Here is an 18,509-nt window from a genome sequence, read left to right as displayed (position 1 = left end):
TCCGCCCCCCCACCCCCCCCCCACCCCCCCACACACCTTAAACCAGCTTATATTTCAACTCTTTCTTGTACTCGAACTCAAGTTCTGTCGAAGGGTCATGAGGACTCGAAACGTCAACTCTTTTCTTCTCCGCCGTTGCTGCCAGACCTGCTGAGTTTTTCCAGGTAATTCTGTTTTTATTTTGAATGTGAATGGTCAGGGTGTGAGTACGAGCAGGACAACGCTAGGATCTTTTCTTCTGGGCACTCGTTGACCTGGAAATGATTTTGAATGGCTGATGTTGTATTAGCCAATGAGGCTGGTAGGAATTCGTTGAAGGTAGCATTGCTAGGATGTTGGGTCCAACAGGACACTTTTTTTGGTGGACACATTCACCAATATGGAAATGATCATGAGGGGGATGAGCCATTATTTAGCCAATAGGATGACCTTTTGGAGCCAGCCATCCCCTAATAGGCTGATTTTGCTATCATTCATTTCTGATTCATCACAACATTGGTCTATGAGTGCCGCAAAATGAATATGCCTTCCCTCAGCAGGGCCATACAGCATTGGAAGGGGTAGGTAAAGGGGAACTAGTGAACAGTGCATTTAAATTTCCAAAAGGCATTTGTTAAGATGCCACACAAAAGGCTAATATACAAGAAAAGGCACATGGAGTCAGGGATAGAGGACACAAAACAGAGAGTAGGGATAAACTGGTCATTTTCAGGTTAGAAGACTGTTACCTGTGGGGTGCTGTAAGGCTCAGTGCCGGGTCTTCAGCTATTAACAAGCTGACTTAAATGAAGGGACTGAGTGAAATGTATCCAAGCTTGTTAACAATACAAAGCTAGGTGGGATAGTAAGCTGTGAGGAGGACACAAAGAGTCTGTAAAGGGGTTTACAGAGGCTAAGTGAGTAGACAAGAAGGTGGCAAATGTGATATAATGAGGGGAAACTTGAGGTTATTCACTTTAGCAGGAAGAATGGTGAGAAATTAAATGTTTGTGTTCAGTGAGATTTGGCGGCCCTTGTTCAAGAAACACAGCAAGTTAACATAGAGGTACAGCAAGTAATTAGGAAGGCAAATGGTATGTTAGGAGGTTGGAGTTCAGAAGTAAGGAAGTCTTGCTACACTTGTACAAGTACAGGGCCCAGCTAAGACCATACTTGGAATACCATGTACGGCTTTGATCTTCATTCCAAAGGAAGGGTATTCTTGTCTTAGATGAGGGCGCAATAAGGGTTCACTGGATTGACTTCTGGGAAGAGAGAATTGTTCTATGAGAGATTGAGTAGAATGGGCCATCAGTTCTGTCGAAGGGTCATGAGGACTCAAAACATCAACTCTTTTCTTCTCCGCCGATGCTGCCAGACCTGCTGAGTTTTCCAGGTAATTCTGTTTTTGTTCTACAATCTCTGGAGTTTGGAAGAATGAGGGGTGATCTCATTCAAACATACACAATCCTGAGAGACTGCACCCCCTGGCTGGAGAATTTAGAATTAGGGGGCATAGTCTCAGGATAGGGTGTTGGTGGGAGGGGTCATTGTGTACAGCAGGGGCTCTTTTAACAGGGGGCAACACACCACCAGGGGAACTCCATGGGGCACAGGGAGCCCGCTCAGAAGCTCCCTCTCCACAACCCCCCCTCAATTTGTAGAATACAGTGGAGGGATGAGGCCCTTAAGTTGCCCTTAAATGGCCATTAATTTTTGTTATGAGAAAAAATTGGATAAGCTAGGGTTGTTTGCTTTGGAACAGAAGTGGCTGAGGGGAGAATGGATTGATGTAAAAATGATGAGGGGCCTAGAAAGACCCCTACTCCCCTTGGCTGAAAGGCCCATAAGCAAGGGCATAGATTTAAGGTAAGAGGTAGGAGGTTTAGAGGGGATTTGAGGGGAAATTCTTTCACCCAGAGGTCAGTGGGATCCGGAACTCACTGCCGGAAAGGGTGGTAGAGGCAGAAACCCTCAGAACATTTAAAACATACTGGGATATGCACTTGAAGCGCAGTAAACTACAAGGTTACTGAACAAGAGCTGGGAAGTGGGATTAGGCTGAATGGCTCCTTGTTAGTCAGCGTAGACATGATGGGCCGAATAGATTCCTCCCATAAATTTCTATGATTTTATCACATTTCCATCTAAAGAACATAAGTGAGAACATTGCAGATGCCCAAATTAATCTTGCAAAATTCTCATGATTCAGGAACCGTTCCTTTAGATTGGAAAATTGCACGTGTCATTCCGCCATTTCAGAAAGGTAAAAGAGAGAAACCAGGAAATTATAGAGCAGTTAGCCTCACACAGGGCTTCACAAACTGTGAGTGGTGAGATGAGATTTTGGGGTGGCTACCTTCGAGGCAGCAATGACTGCCCTGGAGCTCAGAATGACTTCTGACAGCTGAGAGACCCCTTTAAATTCTTGCGATGTTTGTTTTTAGGTGTGGCCTAATGGATGAGACTCATTTGCCACTGCAAAAAAACCCTGTGAACAGAGTTTGATTTTTTTTGCCTTTTAATTAACTCCCTGGGCAATAACGAAAGCTGCCCCCCACCACCTCAATAACAAGTCTCCATCACCACCACCCCCCCACCCACCCCCGCACACAACACAAAACCCACTCGGCTCAACAATTCTCGTTGCCCCCAAATTTTGACTCTGGGATCACATGAAGTCTGAGGTAACTAAACTTCCCAAGAAGTTTGGGATGCACTGGCCTAACATATGTTGTTGAAAAATTACTAGAATCTATTATTAAATATATGGTGACTCAACACGTTGAATATTTTCAGCTGATCTGAGAGAGCCAATACGAATCTTTAAAAGGATGAGTCATGCCTGACCAATCTGATTGAATTTTTTATGAAGCGTTGACCAAAGTAACAGAAAGGAAAATGTCTATGAATGTTATTTATATGGACTTCTAGAAGATGATTGATAAGGTCCCTCATAAGAGACTATTAGCTACAGTTGAAACCCACGAAACAGAGGGCAAATTTTTCTTTATTCTTTCATGGGATGTAGGCTTCGCTGGCAAGGCCAGCATTTGTTGCCCATCCTTGACTGCCCTGGAACAAGGGAAGTTAAGAGTCAACCACATTGCTGTGGGTCTGGAGTCACATGTAGGCCAGACCAGTTAACGATGGCAGATTTCCTTCCCTAAAGGATATTAGTGAACCAAGAGGGTTTTACAACAATCGTTCATGGTCACCATTACTGAGACTAGCTTTCAAGTCCAGATTTATTAATTGAATTCAAATTCCACCTGCTGCCGTGACAGGATTTGAACCCATGTCCCCAGACCATTAGCCTGGGCGTCTGGATTACTAATTGTAGTAATTCAAGAGATAGTCTTTCCTACTGCCTATCAAGGGTCACGTGATTGTTCTTGGAGACTCCGACCAATGATCCCTAAGTGTGGGTAATCCCGGGGTGGGGTGGTTGCTTTCTAGTGGAGGACCTGGTCCAAGCATGTAGCTTCTGAAAAAGCTCCCTGTAATAAAGTTATCTGCTTCAAGTAGAAACCTGAGCGGGTACGTCAAGTCATTTACGCTAGTCCAGTGACATTAATGCGACACTACCCGGTGAAAAAAATTGCCTGTGTGGCAGGAGACGGAGTTGTGTTGGCACGAATCCGCAGGCCAGAAGCAGAGGCGACTGTAATGAGAGATGAGATGAGAATAATTTTGTTGCCTATGCAGTGACTTGTCCTGGCGTGAAAGCATGGTGGGAGCAGATTGAATAGTAGCTTTCGAAAGAAAATGGGTCGAATACTCCAAAGAGAATTGGGGCGGGGCGGGGCGGGGTGCGCTCTGGGATGGACTCATTGGATGGTTCTTTCAAAGAATGGGATGGGCTGAACGGCCACCCCACCCCACCTCCGCCTCTTTCATTGCAGGTTCTCTCTCTTTTGTTAGGGTCAGACTGAGCTCTGCAATTGGACGCCCGGTCCGTGCGTGTCAGGTTGAGCCAATTGTTGAAGAATCAGCATTTTTACCGCGGGTGGTGGGAGGGACCTCCCTTCCCTGGTTTGTTTTCAAGAGGACTCGGGAGATCTTGATTCGCACCGGGTTAGCCTAGACGCCTGGCAGACGGGGAAGGGCTGGAGGGCAAAAGCGGAGGCGCATGAGGTTCAGCCACCCATCCCCGCCCGCCCTGTCCAGAATCGGGAGCATGTTTAAGAAGTTCAAGAGAAGGGTGGCGGTGGCGGCTGCGGCGGCGGCGGCGGCGCCTGCCTCCAGGAACCGGCCGTCCTCTGCCTCTTCCTGCCGGGAGAGCACGGGCAAGATCTACTGCCGACCGCACTTTCTGCAGCAGAGTCCGGGGGAGACGAGCCGGAACGCGGATCCGCAAGCCAGGCCGGTCCTGCTTCCTCCGAAGAGTAAGAAGCTGCCTTGGCACACGGGCTATGCAGAGTGAGTCTCGCCCGCTGGGTCCACAGTAGTGGTGGTGGTGGTGGTTGGAGGGGGGGTGGGGGGAAACAAACTTCCACCTCCAACAACTTCCTATGTTCAGGACGGGTAGAATCTCCTCTTAGTTCCGGCAGAATGTTACTGAACGATCTTTTACCTGCCCCAAAAATTATTAATGATAACAATAATAATAATACAGCGAAATCGTTTGAACGCGGATACTTTTTAAAGAAGAAAAAATTCTGGGTGGCGTCCTTTCCTCCAAAAGAACGTTCTTAGAGTTGTAGCGCAGAGGAGTGGGCCGTTCGGCCCATCGTGCCCGTGCTTGCCCCCCCCCCCCGCCCCTGACAGCCAGCCAGCCATCCATCCATCCATCCAGTGAATCCCCCCTCCCCAGCTCTTTTGTGAGCCATCCTGGCCCCGCTCTGCCATTCCATAAGATCACGGCTGATCTGACCTTGACCCCCCGCCCCACTTTCTCTATATCCTTGACTTGGTGCTTTGAGAATCTGCTTACCCCAGCCCGTAAACGTGTTCGGTGGCCCAGATTTCTGGAGTAGAGAATTCCAAAGATTCAGGCTCTTTCAGAGAAGTAGTTCCTCCTCATTTTCCATCCTAAATGGGTGACACCTTATTCTGAAACTGTGTCTCTTTCCCCCCCCCCCCCTCCTCCCAGTTCTAGATTCTTCAGTGTGGGGAATCCTCTCAGTTTCTACCCAGTCAAACCCCCCTCAGAATCTTGTATTTTTCAATAAGATCACCTCTCATTCTTCTAAACTCCAATGAGTATAGGCCCAACCTACTCAACCTTTTCTCATAGACAACCCCTTCATCCTAGGGATCAACCTAACGAACCTTCTCTGAACTGCCTCCAATTCAAGTATCTCTCCGTGATTAAGGATACCAAAACTTGTCACGGTACTCTGCCTGTGGTCTCATCAACGCCCTGTACAGTTTTAGCAAGGCTTTTCTACTTGAGTGCTGCAACTTCCTTGAAATGAAGATTTGCATTCCTAATTACTTGTTGTACCTGCATGCTAATCATGTTTTGTGATTCATGTATGAGTGTATCCAGATCCCTATGTATCACAGTGAGCCTCCCTCCATTTAAATAATATTTTGCTTTTCTATTCTTCCGACCAAAGTGGATAACCTCACATTTTCCCACATTATACTCCATCTCCCAACTTTTTGCTCATTCACTTAAATCTATTTAAATCCCTAGTGGTCTCTATATCGTCCTCATAGCATACTTTCCCACCTAGTTTTGTATTTTCAACAAATTTGGATACATTACACTCAGTCACAGAATCTCAGGATTTTAATGGCACAGAGTGCACAATCCGCGCTTCTGTGTGAAAGAACTGCCTCGAAGATGAAAAATATTGAAAAAGCTATTAAACTGCACAAAAAATTAATGGAACATGTCCCTGCTCAGGTGACTCTGTTACATGAGCAGGGACATGTTCTTAATTAAAAAATTAAAGTTTTTATTTCATTTGTACTTGATTTTGGAAACCTCATCCCACCCGTGGATGAGGTTTCCAAAAAGTGCAAAGGCCACTTGGCCTTTTCGCCTGCCCTGCCAACCATTAGGTTGAACGGGCAGTGAAAAGTTCAGTGCAATTGATCAATTAAAAGGCCAATTAAGGCCATTAAGTTGCGCTGGGCGCGTTGCTGGCTCCAGCCTGTGCCTGCCGACAGAACTATTGCGCGATTGCGCAGTCGGTCGACATCATTACACGTCATTTCACTCACGGTTGGGTCGGGTGCACACTTGCCCATCGAGCTAAAAATCCTGCCCAGTGAGTCCTTATCTTGTGCAGTGACCTTTTATGTGGCACCTTATTGAATGCCTTTTAGAAATCCAAATACACTACAATTATAATTGCCCTTTCCCTGCCCTGCTCATTATATCCTCAAACATGAATTGCCTTTCATACAGTCAAGCAAAATCAATATGATTTTCTAAATTATCCACTACTACTTCCTTAATAATGGCTTTCAGCATTTTCCCAATGATGGATGTTAGGATAACTGGCCTATAGTTTCCTGCTTTCTGTCTCCCTCCTTTCTTGAATAGGAGTGTAATATTTTCAATTTTCCAATCCACTGGAATCTTCCCAGAATCTAGGGAATTTTGGAAGACCACAACCAATGCATCCACTATCTCTACAGCCACTTACTAACTTGGGGTGCATGGCATCAGGTCTAGGGGACTTGTCAGCCTAATTTTCCCCGTTTGTTGATCTAGTACTGTTTCTCTAATGATAATAGTTAAGTCCCTCCTTTTATCCCCCAGAGTTTCTACCATTATTGGGATGTCCTACGCTGTGAAGACAGATATAAACTATTTATTCAAAGTCTTTGTTATTTCCTTGTTTCCCACTTTTAATTCACCATAATGCCCTATAGCACTGCATTTTGTTCCCTTTTAAGTGTATCCGGTTTCCTCTGGAAAGTAACTACTAAATCTGCTTCCTCCACCCTTGCAGGCAGTGCATTCCAGATCATCATAACTTCGGGTTCCGAAGAAGAGTCATATTTGACTCAAAACATTAACTATGTTTCTATCTCCACAGATGCTGCCAAACCAACTGAGTATTTCCAGCACTTTGTGTGTTTATTTCATAACAGCTTACTGTTTGAAACAATTTCTCCTTGTGTCCCCTCCCCTCTTAGACTCATTCAAATTCTGTCCATTGTGCAATCCTAATAGTCAGCAAGATTTAAAGGTGCACTTGGGAGCTTTCTTTTTGCTCCATCTCATTATTTAACCTTCATTTCCAGCCTTGTTGGCAATTTGCAGTAAAATAGTTTCAGTGCTTATCAATGTTTGTGCATCCATAGTCGAAGGGACAAAATAAAATCTTTTCATTTATCGTTAAGTGAAGGACCAAGATTGATTATTGTCAGACACCTGAAGTTTGAAATGGATAAGGGGAAGTTAAATCAGGAAATAGTGATAATTGACAAGCTTGGAATTTAACTATTACTGATTAAAAGGTGATTTAACATATTGGTCCTTTATTCCCATTATCTCATTTCACTCCTTCATTTCGCTTATGAATCACCTTGACACTTTTTTTAATGTTAAAGTTGAGGTATAAATCCAAATCATGGTTGCTTAAAATGGGAAAACAATGAATGAATCACTGGATATTGGGTAAGAAACCACATATTTTTCAAATCTGAAGTTTGAGCTAAGAGCAATATTCTCCAAGCCTCGGAGAATTAGCAAATCCTAGAGAGGTAGAAGGAGAAGTTGAAGGAAATAGCTTGTATGAAAAGCATATCATTCATTCAGATAGTGATTGATTCATGTTGAAGCGTTAGAATTTTTTTGTTCGCTCTCTGGTCTTCTCTCCCACCCTTTCACTCATTGTAGGCAAAGAAGGCAAACCTTCACAAGTTACAGATCAAAAAACTTGTTGTGTGGAGAGTTTCGAAACTGAGACTTTTTTTTACCAAAATCACCTTGATAGTCGAGGGCCAGATGTTTAAGTTTACCTTTGATGGCTTCTACCTGATGCTGCTGTGCTTTATAAGACTTCTTGGTTCTACCTAACACCTTAGCACGTGTAAAGCCGGCTGAGAAGAGGGCCATTTTTGAAAAATATACTTTATTCATAAAATATCTGGAAGAACATTGCAAAATATTTCTAAATTGCCATCACAAAAATACAATCAGACTCAACTTTTACACATGGATCGTGTGGTGTTTCAATACGATCAATGAATATTACAATCATTTCAATATGGTCATTACAGACAGTCAGTCAGAGTGCAATGGTATTGGGGTTATCAACATACACCATGTTGGCACTCTGAGGTGCTTCAGTACAATTATAATACAATTAATATTCAACGCATACATTCACTGTGAGCTGTACAGCCCGAAGGGTCTATACCTTTCCCAGCCCCTCGGTGCACTATGGCAAGAAAGGTCTTAGACAGCGACCTTTCCTCACTGCGCCTTTGCAGCAAGGCCAACAAATTGTGCACCATCTCAACCCACTGTCTTCCTCTGCAGCAAATGCAGCAGAGACTGCCACGCGCCTGAGCTACACAAGGCAATATTTAACAGAGTTGACCACCAAGTCATCATCTTATAAGACAGAAGGCTGCTGTCACATCCGCAGGACACCCCAAAGTGCTTCACGTTCCATGTATTACTTTGCAAGTGCAACCACTATTGTTATTTAGACAAATAAGGCAGTATTTACAGAAAGCTCCCAAGTGCACCTTTAAATCTTGCTGACTATTAGGATTGCACAATGAACAGAATTTGAATGAGTCTAAGAGGGGAAGGGACACTAGGAGAAATTGTTACAAACAGTAAATGAGATGAATGACAGTTGATCTGTTTTTGATTGAGGGATGAACATCCAATAGCTCATGGGCTCATACTTGCTGGCCTTTGCACGCACGTGAGTCATCAATTTAACCCATCATTTGAAAGACAGCACTTCCAACAATGCAAGCACTACCTCAGTACTGAAGGAAGGGCTTGGCATTGTGTGCTCAGGTCCTGTAGTGGGACTTGATCCCACAACCCTCTGGTTCAGATGATAGAGTTATAAACTGAGTCAAGCTGACATTTTGTAGTATTTAATGTCAACTTAATTTTGGGTTTATCATTTTAGAAAATAGTTTGTATTTTCGAACCAGGAATTGTGCCTGTGATTTCTCCACAGAGCGAGCAGGGAGAGAACTCTGACAGCAGAAAGTAATTAAACTGCTCAGAAGATAGTTGCCTGCCTGTCTCCTTCCTCCCTCAAGCTCCGATCCAAGAATGGCACATAGAACAACAAGTACAAACTAGTTACAGCACAAAAACAGGCCATTTGACCCAATTGCTCCATCCTGGTACTTTTGCTCCACTCAAACCTCCTCCCACTTTTCTTCATCTAACCCCATCAACCTCAAATCCTTCTATTCCTTTTTCCCTCGAGGGTTGTCTAGCTTCACCTTAGAAACGCCCATGCTAGTTGCCTCAACTCTTCCATGTAGTAGTAAGTCCCACTTAGAGGAAAAAAAATAGTGAATCTTGTTATTTAAAAAAAGGATTATTTTTAAGATCCGATGACACAAAACTTGGAAGTATTGTGACCTGTGAGGATAGTGATAGTCTTCAAGAGGATGGTGAAATGGGTGGATACAAAGCAGATTAAATTTAATGCAGAGAAGTGTGAAGTGATACATTTGGTAGGAAGAAGGAGGAAAGGCAATATAAAAGAAAAGGGGTACGGGAGCAGAGGGTTCAGGGGATGTATATGCACAAATCACTGAAGGTGGCAGGGCAGATGGAGAAAGTGGGTAATGAGGCAGATGAGATCCTGGAATTTATAAATAGATGCATAAAGTAGTAAAACAGAAGTTATGAGGAACCTTTATAAAACACTGGGCCAGCCTCAACTGGAGTATTGCATCCAATTCTGGGCACCACACTTTCGGAAGGATGTGAAGGCATTAGAAGGCATGTGAAGACTTGTGCTCCAGAACTTGCCGTGCCCCTAGCCAAGCTGTTCCAGTACAGCTTACAACACTGGCATCTACCCGGCTATGTGGAAAATTGCCCAAGAGTGTCCTGTAAATGAAAAGCAGGACAAATCCAACCCAGCCAATTAACGCCCCATCAGTCTACACTCGATCATCAATAAAGTGATGGAAGGGGTCATCAACAGTGCTATCAAGTGGCACTTGCTTACTGACGCCCAGTTTGGGTTCCACCAGGGCCACTCAGCTCCTGACCTCATTACAGCCTTGGTTCAAACATGAGACAAAAGAGCTGAACTACCGAGGTGAGGTGAGAGTGACTGCCCTTGATATCAAGGCTGCATTTGACCGAGTGTGGCATCAAGGAGCCCTAGCAAAACTGGAGTCAATGGGAATTGGGGGAAACTCTTTGCTGGTTGCAGTCATACCTAGCACAAAGGAAGATGGTTGTGGTTGTTGGAGGTCAGTCATCTCACCTCCTGGGCGTCACTGCAAGAGTTCCTCAGGGTAGTGTCCTAGGCCCAATCAGCTTCAGTTGCTTCATCAATGACGTTCCTTCTATCATAAGGTCAGAGGAGGGGATGTTCGCTGATGATTGCACAATTTTCAGCACCATTCACAACTCCCCAGATACTGAAGCAGTCCATGTCCAAATGCAGCAAGACCTGGACAATATCCAGGCTTGGGCTGACAAGTGGCAAGTAACATTCACGCCACAGGAGGATCAGGCAATGACCATCTCCAACAAGAGAGAATCCAATCATTGCCCCTTGATGTTCAATGGCGTTACCATCACTGAATCTCCCACATCCTGGGTTTGTCATTGACTAGAAACTGAACTAGGCTCGCCATATAAATACTGTGGCTACAAGAGCAGGTCAGAGACTAAGAATCATGCGATGAGTAACTCACCTCCTGACTCCCCAAAGCCTGTCCACCATCTGCAAGGCACAAGTCAGGAGTGTGATGGAATACTCCCCACTTGCCTTGAACGCAGCTCCCAGAATACTCAAGAAGCTTAAAACCATCCAGGACAAAGCAGTCCCCTTGATTGGCACCACATCCACAATCATTCACTCTCTCCACCACCAACGCACGGTAGCTGCAGTGTGCACCATCTACAAGATGCACTGCAGGATTACACCAAAGCTCCTTTGACAGCACCTTCCAAACCTATGACTATTACCATCTAGAAGGACAAGGGCAGCAGATAGATGGGAACACCAACACCTGGAAGCTCCCCTCCAAGTCGCTCACCATCCTGACTTGGAAATGTATCGCCCTTCCTTCACTGTCGCTGGGTCAAAATCCTGGAACTCCCTAACAGGGAATTGGATAATCTGAAGTGAAAATATTTGCAGGGCTATGGGGGGCGGGCGGTGGGGGGGTGGTGGGGGGAGGGAAAGCAGAGGAGTGAGACTAGTCACTCTTGTAGTGAGCCAGCATGGGTGTGATGGGCTGACTCGCTGCCAGCTGTGCTGCAGCCATTATATGATTCTAATGTGTAGAGAAAACAGGACCATACTTGGCAATAGTGTTCTGCAGTTTAGTTGCCTGACTGCAGCTTTTCCCATGGGTTTGTATGCAGGTGATTGTGTTTTGCAAAAGATACTCCAAAGCTCTTGGGGGCAAATGTCTGCAGTTGCTGTGGGATTATACCCAGTATGGAAGAATTTGGATGAAGACGAAATTCAAGAAATGTGCTGAAAGATGTATTTAGTTTACGATCTTCTAGCCTCAAGGAGCAGGATACAAGTTTCACAGATGTGTGTGATTTGAAGTAAAATTTATGGCCAGCCATGGACCTGCTGCTGAGGTGGTTCGATAGAGAACTTGTTGCAAAGCAATTGTGGAGTTCTGAAAATATTCCCTGATGACCTGACCAAACAAGGACTGGGTTTCCAAGAAAATGTACCTGTTATATGATCATCCTTTATTATAGTTTTTTGTAGTCTTTCATGGGATGTGGGCATCACAGGCAAGGCCAGCATTTGTTGCCTATTTCTAAGTGCCCTTGAACTGAGTGGCTTGCGAGGCCACTTCAGAGGGCAGTTAAGAGTCATCTCGAGGCCAGACCAGGTAAGGTAGGCAGATTTCATTCCCTAATGGGCATTAGTGAACTAGATGGGTTTTTACGACAATCAACAATGGTTTTATGGTCACCATTACTAGACTAGCTTTCAATTCCAGATTTATTAATTGAATTTAAATTCCACCAACAGTCATGGTGGGATTTGAACCCATGTCTCCAGATAATTAGCCTGGGTCTCACTACACACCCTGGAGAGGGCAGGGTGAATGCTTAAGCCTTTCACGTGGCCTCTGGCTAGACCCCAAACAACCCTGAGTCAGTCAGACGCCACTACATTGGCTTTGGCAGAGAATTAAGCACAATGATGCACAACACAGCGCATTTCAGATCTCATGTAGACCCTGCAACATAGCAAATGTTTTCCAGCTGTTCATGTGGGCCACATTCTAGTCATGATTTTGGCAGCAAAAAAAAAAAATTCTAGAAACTCAAGTTTTAGGATCAAAACAAAAAAGCAAATTCTTGCCAGTGAGGAACTTAACAGTTCGTAAATTTCATGGTTAAGGGTCTCATTGTGGTGAAATGTGTGGTCGGCTGATTATTTTTTTATGTGACTATCGGTGCTGTGACGCTGGATAATAACACCAGAGTTTTACTTGAATGATTGGTAATCAGTGTTGCATGAAGTGGTTCTCAACAGACCAGGACAGAATTAATACCAACCAGTTGATGCCCTCCACAATTGGTGTTTGACAGTGTGGTGCAAACTATCTTGAATCAATTGTGTTTTTTTTTTAATGATGTAACGTGTCAGTCTTTGTTCCCAGAACACGCAACCGTGCGCAGGCTTGAAAGGTGCCCTTTGCAGAGCGCCGCTCCGGCTGTGCCAAACTGAGTGATTGCTGCCTGCAGCAGTTGTGAAGCTGTAGATTTCACCTGTAGGGTTAGCAGTGGTTGAGGCAGAAACTATGGCCTGGATTTTCGCTCCTAAGACGCAGATTGGAGGCAGCCACAGAGGTTGCCGAGTGGCAAGGTGGGCTGTTTAAAAGGCCCACCTTGGCTCTCTGGGACCTCCTCCCTGTTATTTTGTTAAATGAGGCCCTCGTTCCTTGCCCCCCCCACCACCCACTCCCCATGTCCCATCCATGTCAATTTATGCCAACCTGTTTCCAACCCACAATCAATGGCCCCTCATAACCTCCATGCCAACCTATGCCAACTTAATCCCAACTCATGCCAACCCACCCACCACCCTTTGTCCTTACATCTTTCATGCCAGCTCACCCAGTATCCACCTCAGGAGCAATGTTGGGATGGAATAAAAAAATGGTGTAAATATCTGTTATGGTTTTTAAAAAAAAAAATTCTATTCATGAAAGCCCATTCAAAATGTTTAAATCCACTCACTTAAATCCCTTATAAAAAACAGCAGACTTGTAACCATAACCCCATGCCAAATACAAACAATTCCTTAACTTCTTTGAGCTGTCAATCAAATTGTAAATTTAGAATCCCCCTACTAAGTTAATGCTAGGTTGTGGAAAGCAGTCACTTAATAATGGCATAATGATAACCCTTGAGGTAATATCAACAAACAGCTATTGTAACTGCTAGAACAGATTTTTTTCAACTTCCACTGACATAAGGAGCCTATATTTTAATTTTAAATAAATTCACAGCTTGATATTTTTATAACTCACTGACATGGGCAGGATTTTTTTTAATTTTAAGGGGCTGGGGATTTAAATAGCTTTACAGTTCTCTGGACCTTATCCTCCCTCCGAGACCCTTTACGACTACTGTAAAAATTTATAACTCCCACACTCTGGGTTAAGGTTCTTGCTACAGTGAAAATGGAGTCACATTCTCCCCTTTCCCCTACCAGCGAAAATGGGATGTGTCAGAGATGGGGTGTAATCTCTGAACCAGGATCCCACCCACTATTTTTAAAAGCCCACGGAGTCTCCATCACTCTGTGAAAATCCAGGGCTATGTCAACATTAAATTGACTGGGTGGATGTGGGAACAGGGGTTGAAGGGATATGGGAACAGTGTGGTTAAATGGCACTGGAACCAGTTGCTCATGTGGAGGGAAACACCAACACGGACTGGTCGGGCCATTTCCATGCTGTAATGTCTACACATTTCTGTACATTTTATGCCAAGGTGCCATGAATGAGGGAGCGCAACAGTTTGGTCAAGTTCTGGAACCTACAACCCTATCCATATTCTTATTTTCAAACAACACTGTGAGTGTCGGATATTCAGAGGCACATCTTTGATTTTGTGCACCTGAAGAATACTGGCTCAGTGATGTGGACTGTCATTGGGTTGTGGAACTGTCATGCAGGAAGAATCATCCAAAGAACACTTTCAACTTTTCCAGCATTAATTTCCACATATTGACTTATCTAAAGAAAGAGATGTCAAGATGACCATAGGATTTTACATATAAAAAGATTTTCACTTATGGTCATGCCTTTTGTATCTTCAGGAAGCCCCAAAGTCGTCCACAGGCAATTAATTATTATTTAGTTGGGAAGCATAGCAGCCAATTTGTGCAGCAAGGATTTACAAGTGATACAAGGATAAATAACCAGTTAATCTATCTTGACAGTGTTGATTGAGGGATGGATGTTGGTTGGACAGGATACTGCAAGAATTGTGTAGTCTTTGCAAAACTGCTATACCCAGTTCAACAAGCGTAGTGGCGGTCATTAGATAAATGGCTAAGCTGAAAGATATTAACTTTGACAATGCAGCATTCCCTTGGTACTACACTGAGTTTTTGGCCCATGTTATGTGCCATTCATTATGAAGTCTAGGTATAGGACTTGTCAGCAAGTTCAGGAGTGTTACCAATGAGCCAAGCTATACTAACATAACAGGCAAGTTTAAAATTTACAGAGTTTAAAGCCAGGGTAATGTTGATAATTATGCTTTGCTGCACCAAGCCCTGTTTACCCATCACTCCTGAGCTCACTGACTTCCATCGACTCCCAGCCCATTAATGCCTCAATTTTAAAATTCTCATCTTTCTGTTCATGTTCCTCCACAGCCTTATCCAATCTCTGTAGCCTCATCCTGCCCAGCAAGCCTCATCTACCTCTCCTCCTCTAAGTCTGGCTTCCTGTGCACCTCTATTTCTTTTGTCCCACCACTGGAGGCTCTACCTGCAGCCATCAAGGGTCCAAGACCTGTAATTCCCCTTTGAAACCTCTCCAACTCTTTCCTTCAATAAGCTCCTTAAGACCTATCTCCTTCACCAAGCTTTTAGTCACCTGTCCTAATATCACCTTCGCCTCATGTCAATTTTTGTGTGAAGCACCTTGGGGGCGATTTTCCCTCTAGGCTGCGTGGGGAATGAAGGAGCCGCATATACAACGTTGTCTTTGTGACGCGCAGTCATGCATCAGTCTTAAAGGGATTGCACAGCTCACAGCAAACTGACTTAGAGGGAATTTTGCTTGGCATGTTTTACTACATTTAAATGAACTATATAAATGCAAGTTGTTGTTGTTTTCAGACTATTCTATTCTAACTGTCTGTTTGCTTACTTTTACTCATGATCGCCATTTCCAGCATTATTCATGCTGAGTTGGCTGAATTTGAATCATGTTTCCTTTGAGTTTGGAAGATATGTTTGTTCTGCTTTTCTGTCTGGCAGTTCAGAAACTTGAGTTTGGTTGAAGGGTTTTCATTCCATTCGCTCTCTCTTTTAAGCTAACTCTTCATCTAGAGATCTTCAATGAAAAGACTTTCAAAGGGCTGCTTGACTTAATAGGGCAATCTATCAGGAACATAGGCGCAATTAGGGAGGGAATTCCAAAGGTGGTACCTTTAGTTGAAGATGTGGCCATTAATGGTGAGCCGTATAGAGGGTGGAATGCAACAGAGACGAGAGCAACAGAGAACTTGGGAGTGTATTGGGATTGGGATCTGTTTTACTGCTGAACGGGGATATAGATAGAGGAAGGTGAGACCATGGAGCAATTTAAATACAAGATTAAGAATTTTAAACAGATATACGGAGAGATGATTTCGACGGACAGCAGCTCAGATTATATACAGTACAATACAGTTAGTATGAAGGCTGAGTTCAGGTCTGATAACTGTATTCAATGCCTAATATAAAAATGAGGTTTTTTTAAAAAAAGTAAATTGGGCTATATTTTTCCAACCATCTCTCACCTCTCTGATTACTCTCGAGTAGTAAAGGAAGAAAATACCTCTCAGCCTCTAGTCTTGTGATCTCAGGCAAGCAAAGAAATAACTCAAAATATTGTGACCTCCCATGTTAAATGCTAGAAATTGACACATCCGATGTTTCCAGCCACTGTTTTCAATGCTCAAAAAACACATTATTCAAAGTATGTAGAAAGAAAATGGAAGAGGGACAACAGCAGATACAGTTATAGCAGCATAGAGATTATATTACTGGACTAGTAATCCTGAGACCTAAACTAGTAACCCAGAGACATGAGCTAAAATCCCACTCGGTGAATTTAAAATCAGTTAACTCAATTTGAAATAACAGTAATGATGGTGACCTTGAAACTATACTGTTGTAAATACCCAGCTGATTCACTAATGCCCCTTAGTGAAGGTAATCTGTTGCTTGGCCTGTGTGGGATTCTAGACTTAATAGCACAGTTATCAAAACTATTCCGAAATCCTATAATCCACATGGACTGCAGAAATTCAGGAAGGCGTCTCACCATCACTTTAGCAAAGGCAGTTAGTGCTGGCCTAGTCCTGTGAATTAAACGTTTTTAAAAGAAAAGCTGGAGCCCAGGGAAATGTATCCCCATCACTGAATAATGGAGAAAAGAGGAGAAAATTGTAGAGGAGGAAAGTGAAGTGACACATAGTACACAGTGAGTGGCAGGTATGTACTTAACTGTTCATATCTTTTCTTTAACGTTGTGATTCTCTCTTACAGGGTTATAAATGCCGGTAAAAGTGTTTTCAATGAAGACCAGGCAACCTGTAGAGCAATCTTCCTCCGAGAAGCAATTGACATTGAAGAAGAATGGGTCCTTTTGTGCCCAAACGAAGACGCTGTATGTACCACACGTAACAACATGGATTTAGTTGAACTGTTTTATGTACTGAATGGCAAAGACAGATGAGTCAAACAGATGGAGCACAGACATAAGTTCAATGAGTCTGTATAAAGTTGCAGGGAATTCCTCCAGTTTAAGTCAATAGTGACATTTACATGGACTATTGTTGGGAAGCTGGAAAAGAGGAAAAATGTAAGGTTCATTTCGAAGAAAAGAAAATTGAGTAAGTTCCTCCCAGACCAAATAAGACAATCGAGCAATTGATCCATGTCACCCATGACTGGTTGATCAACATCCTTAACTCCTTGGCCAGATGTATCCCTTGGAACAAATGTGGAGTTGTTAATGGTCAGAAAGAACTGTTTCTGTGCCCTTCAGACTGATCTGAGGGGTAATTCCCCACTTGGCCTACCATGGTTGGGGTAGCAGCAGAATCTGCTGAGGGAGTTGACAGAGTTGGAATGTTTTCCTTTAAACCTGCAGTCATGACTGACTTTGTTTGCAATGTTACCCCACTCTGCCATATAACGTCCCTGCCTGCAGTCCCAATTTGGTGTGGAGCTCCACCCCTTACACTTTTAATTGGCCTCCTTCTGGCCAGATGACCACTGGTTAGCCACCTGATTGAATGAGCTGAGGCAGCAGCGGCGGGAGCAAGTAGGCCCCTTGAATTTCCATTCCACCTCCCTCGCCCTGCTGAGAAATGTAAAATCAGCTCGTTTACTTAGCTGATTTCCTCTTTATAAAACTAACTTGCATTGTTCAGTTCTCTTTAGGCTAAATCATTTGGTGAAGGTTTATTGGAAAGCCAGATTGTGCACATCCAACGAAAAGGCGTTGGTTTGAGAAGCATCATGGTCTCATTCTACGTCCTTCAGAAAGTGTAACCTTCATGGAAAGGTGTTTAGCAAAGACTATGGTTAGGGGACGCACCATTTTTCATCCCAATGTTGTTATATGAATGTTACCTGTTTTACACCCTCACTTGTGTATTTGGAAACAAATGAAAAGCTTGCCTCAGACGATGTCCCTTTACACCAGTTTTCCTGACGTTGTTTGAAGTTTGCTAACATCAGGCTGTACTTGTGTGAGGGACAAAGCACTTTGTTTATGAAATTCTTTTCTTCTCCCACAGCAAGAACAAGGCATCTTTGCCACCTACTGGGGATTATTTGACGGTCACAATGGCCCCATAGCTGCAATACTGGCATCTGAGCAACTACATCACTGCATCAGAGAACAGTTGGAGGAAATCTTGGAAGTTATCGGCGGCCCCTGCAATGTCCCACCCCCTTTGAATCTTAAGGGACACAAGGACACGCAAACCGAAATAAGCTATGGAATAGAAAAGAATATTTGTATCGAGAACCTGGTGAAAGGGGCATTGGAGATGGCCTTCAAAAACTGCGTGAGTATATGACACCGATATTCTGATTCCTGTTCGCCCATTACCCCTATGCTCGTTGACTAGATCGGCTCCCAATTAAGCAATAGCTCAATTTCAATATTCTTGT

At 43.8% G+C, this 18,509-nt stretch overlaps 1 protein-coding gene across 1 annotated transcript in view; it reads left to right on the top strand.

Moving 5' to 3' along the window:
* Positions 1 to 4,013: 4,013 nt before the first annotated feature.
* LOC121280559 (protein phosphatase 1M-like) overlaps positions 4,014 to 18,509 on the top strand; it is a 29,383-nt gene continuing 14,887 nt past the window's right edge. Inside the window, exons 1-3 of the mRNA XM_041192691.1 lie at positions 4,014 to 4,401; positions 16,872 to 16,992; positions 18,131 to 18,403. Coding sequence (XP_041048625.1) covers positions 4,112 to 4,401; positions 16,872 to 16,992; positions 18,131 to 18,403 — 684 coding nt within the window. The 5' untranslated portion in view covers positions 4,014 to 4,111. The remainder of the gene's footprint in view (positions 4,402 to 16,871; positions 16,993 to 18,130; positions 18,404 to 18,509) is intronic.

The sequence above is a fragment of the Carcharodon carcharias genome, chromosome 7 (assembly GCF_017639515.1).
Source record: "Carcharodon carcharias isolate sCarCar2 chromosome 7, sCarCar2.pri, whole genome shotgun sequence".
In the NCBI taxonomy this organism is placed as follows: Eukaryota; Metazoa; Chordata; class Chondrichthyes; order Lamniformes; family Lamnidae; genus Carcharodon; species Carcharodon carcharias.
Note: the sequence above shows the minus strand (reverse complement) of the source record. Positions and strands in the feature narration are given on the sequence as shown.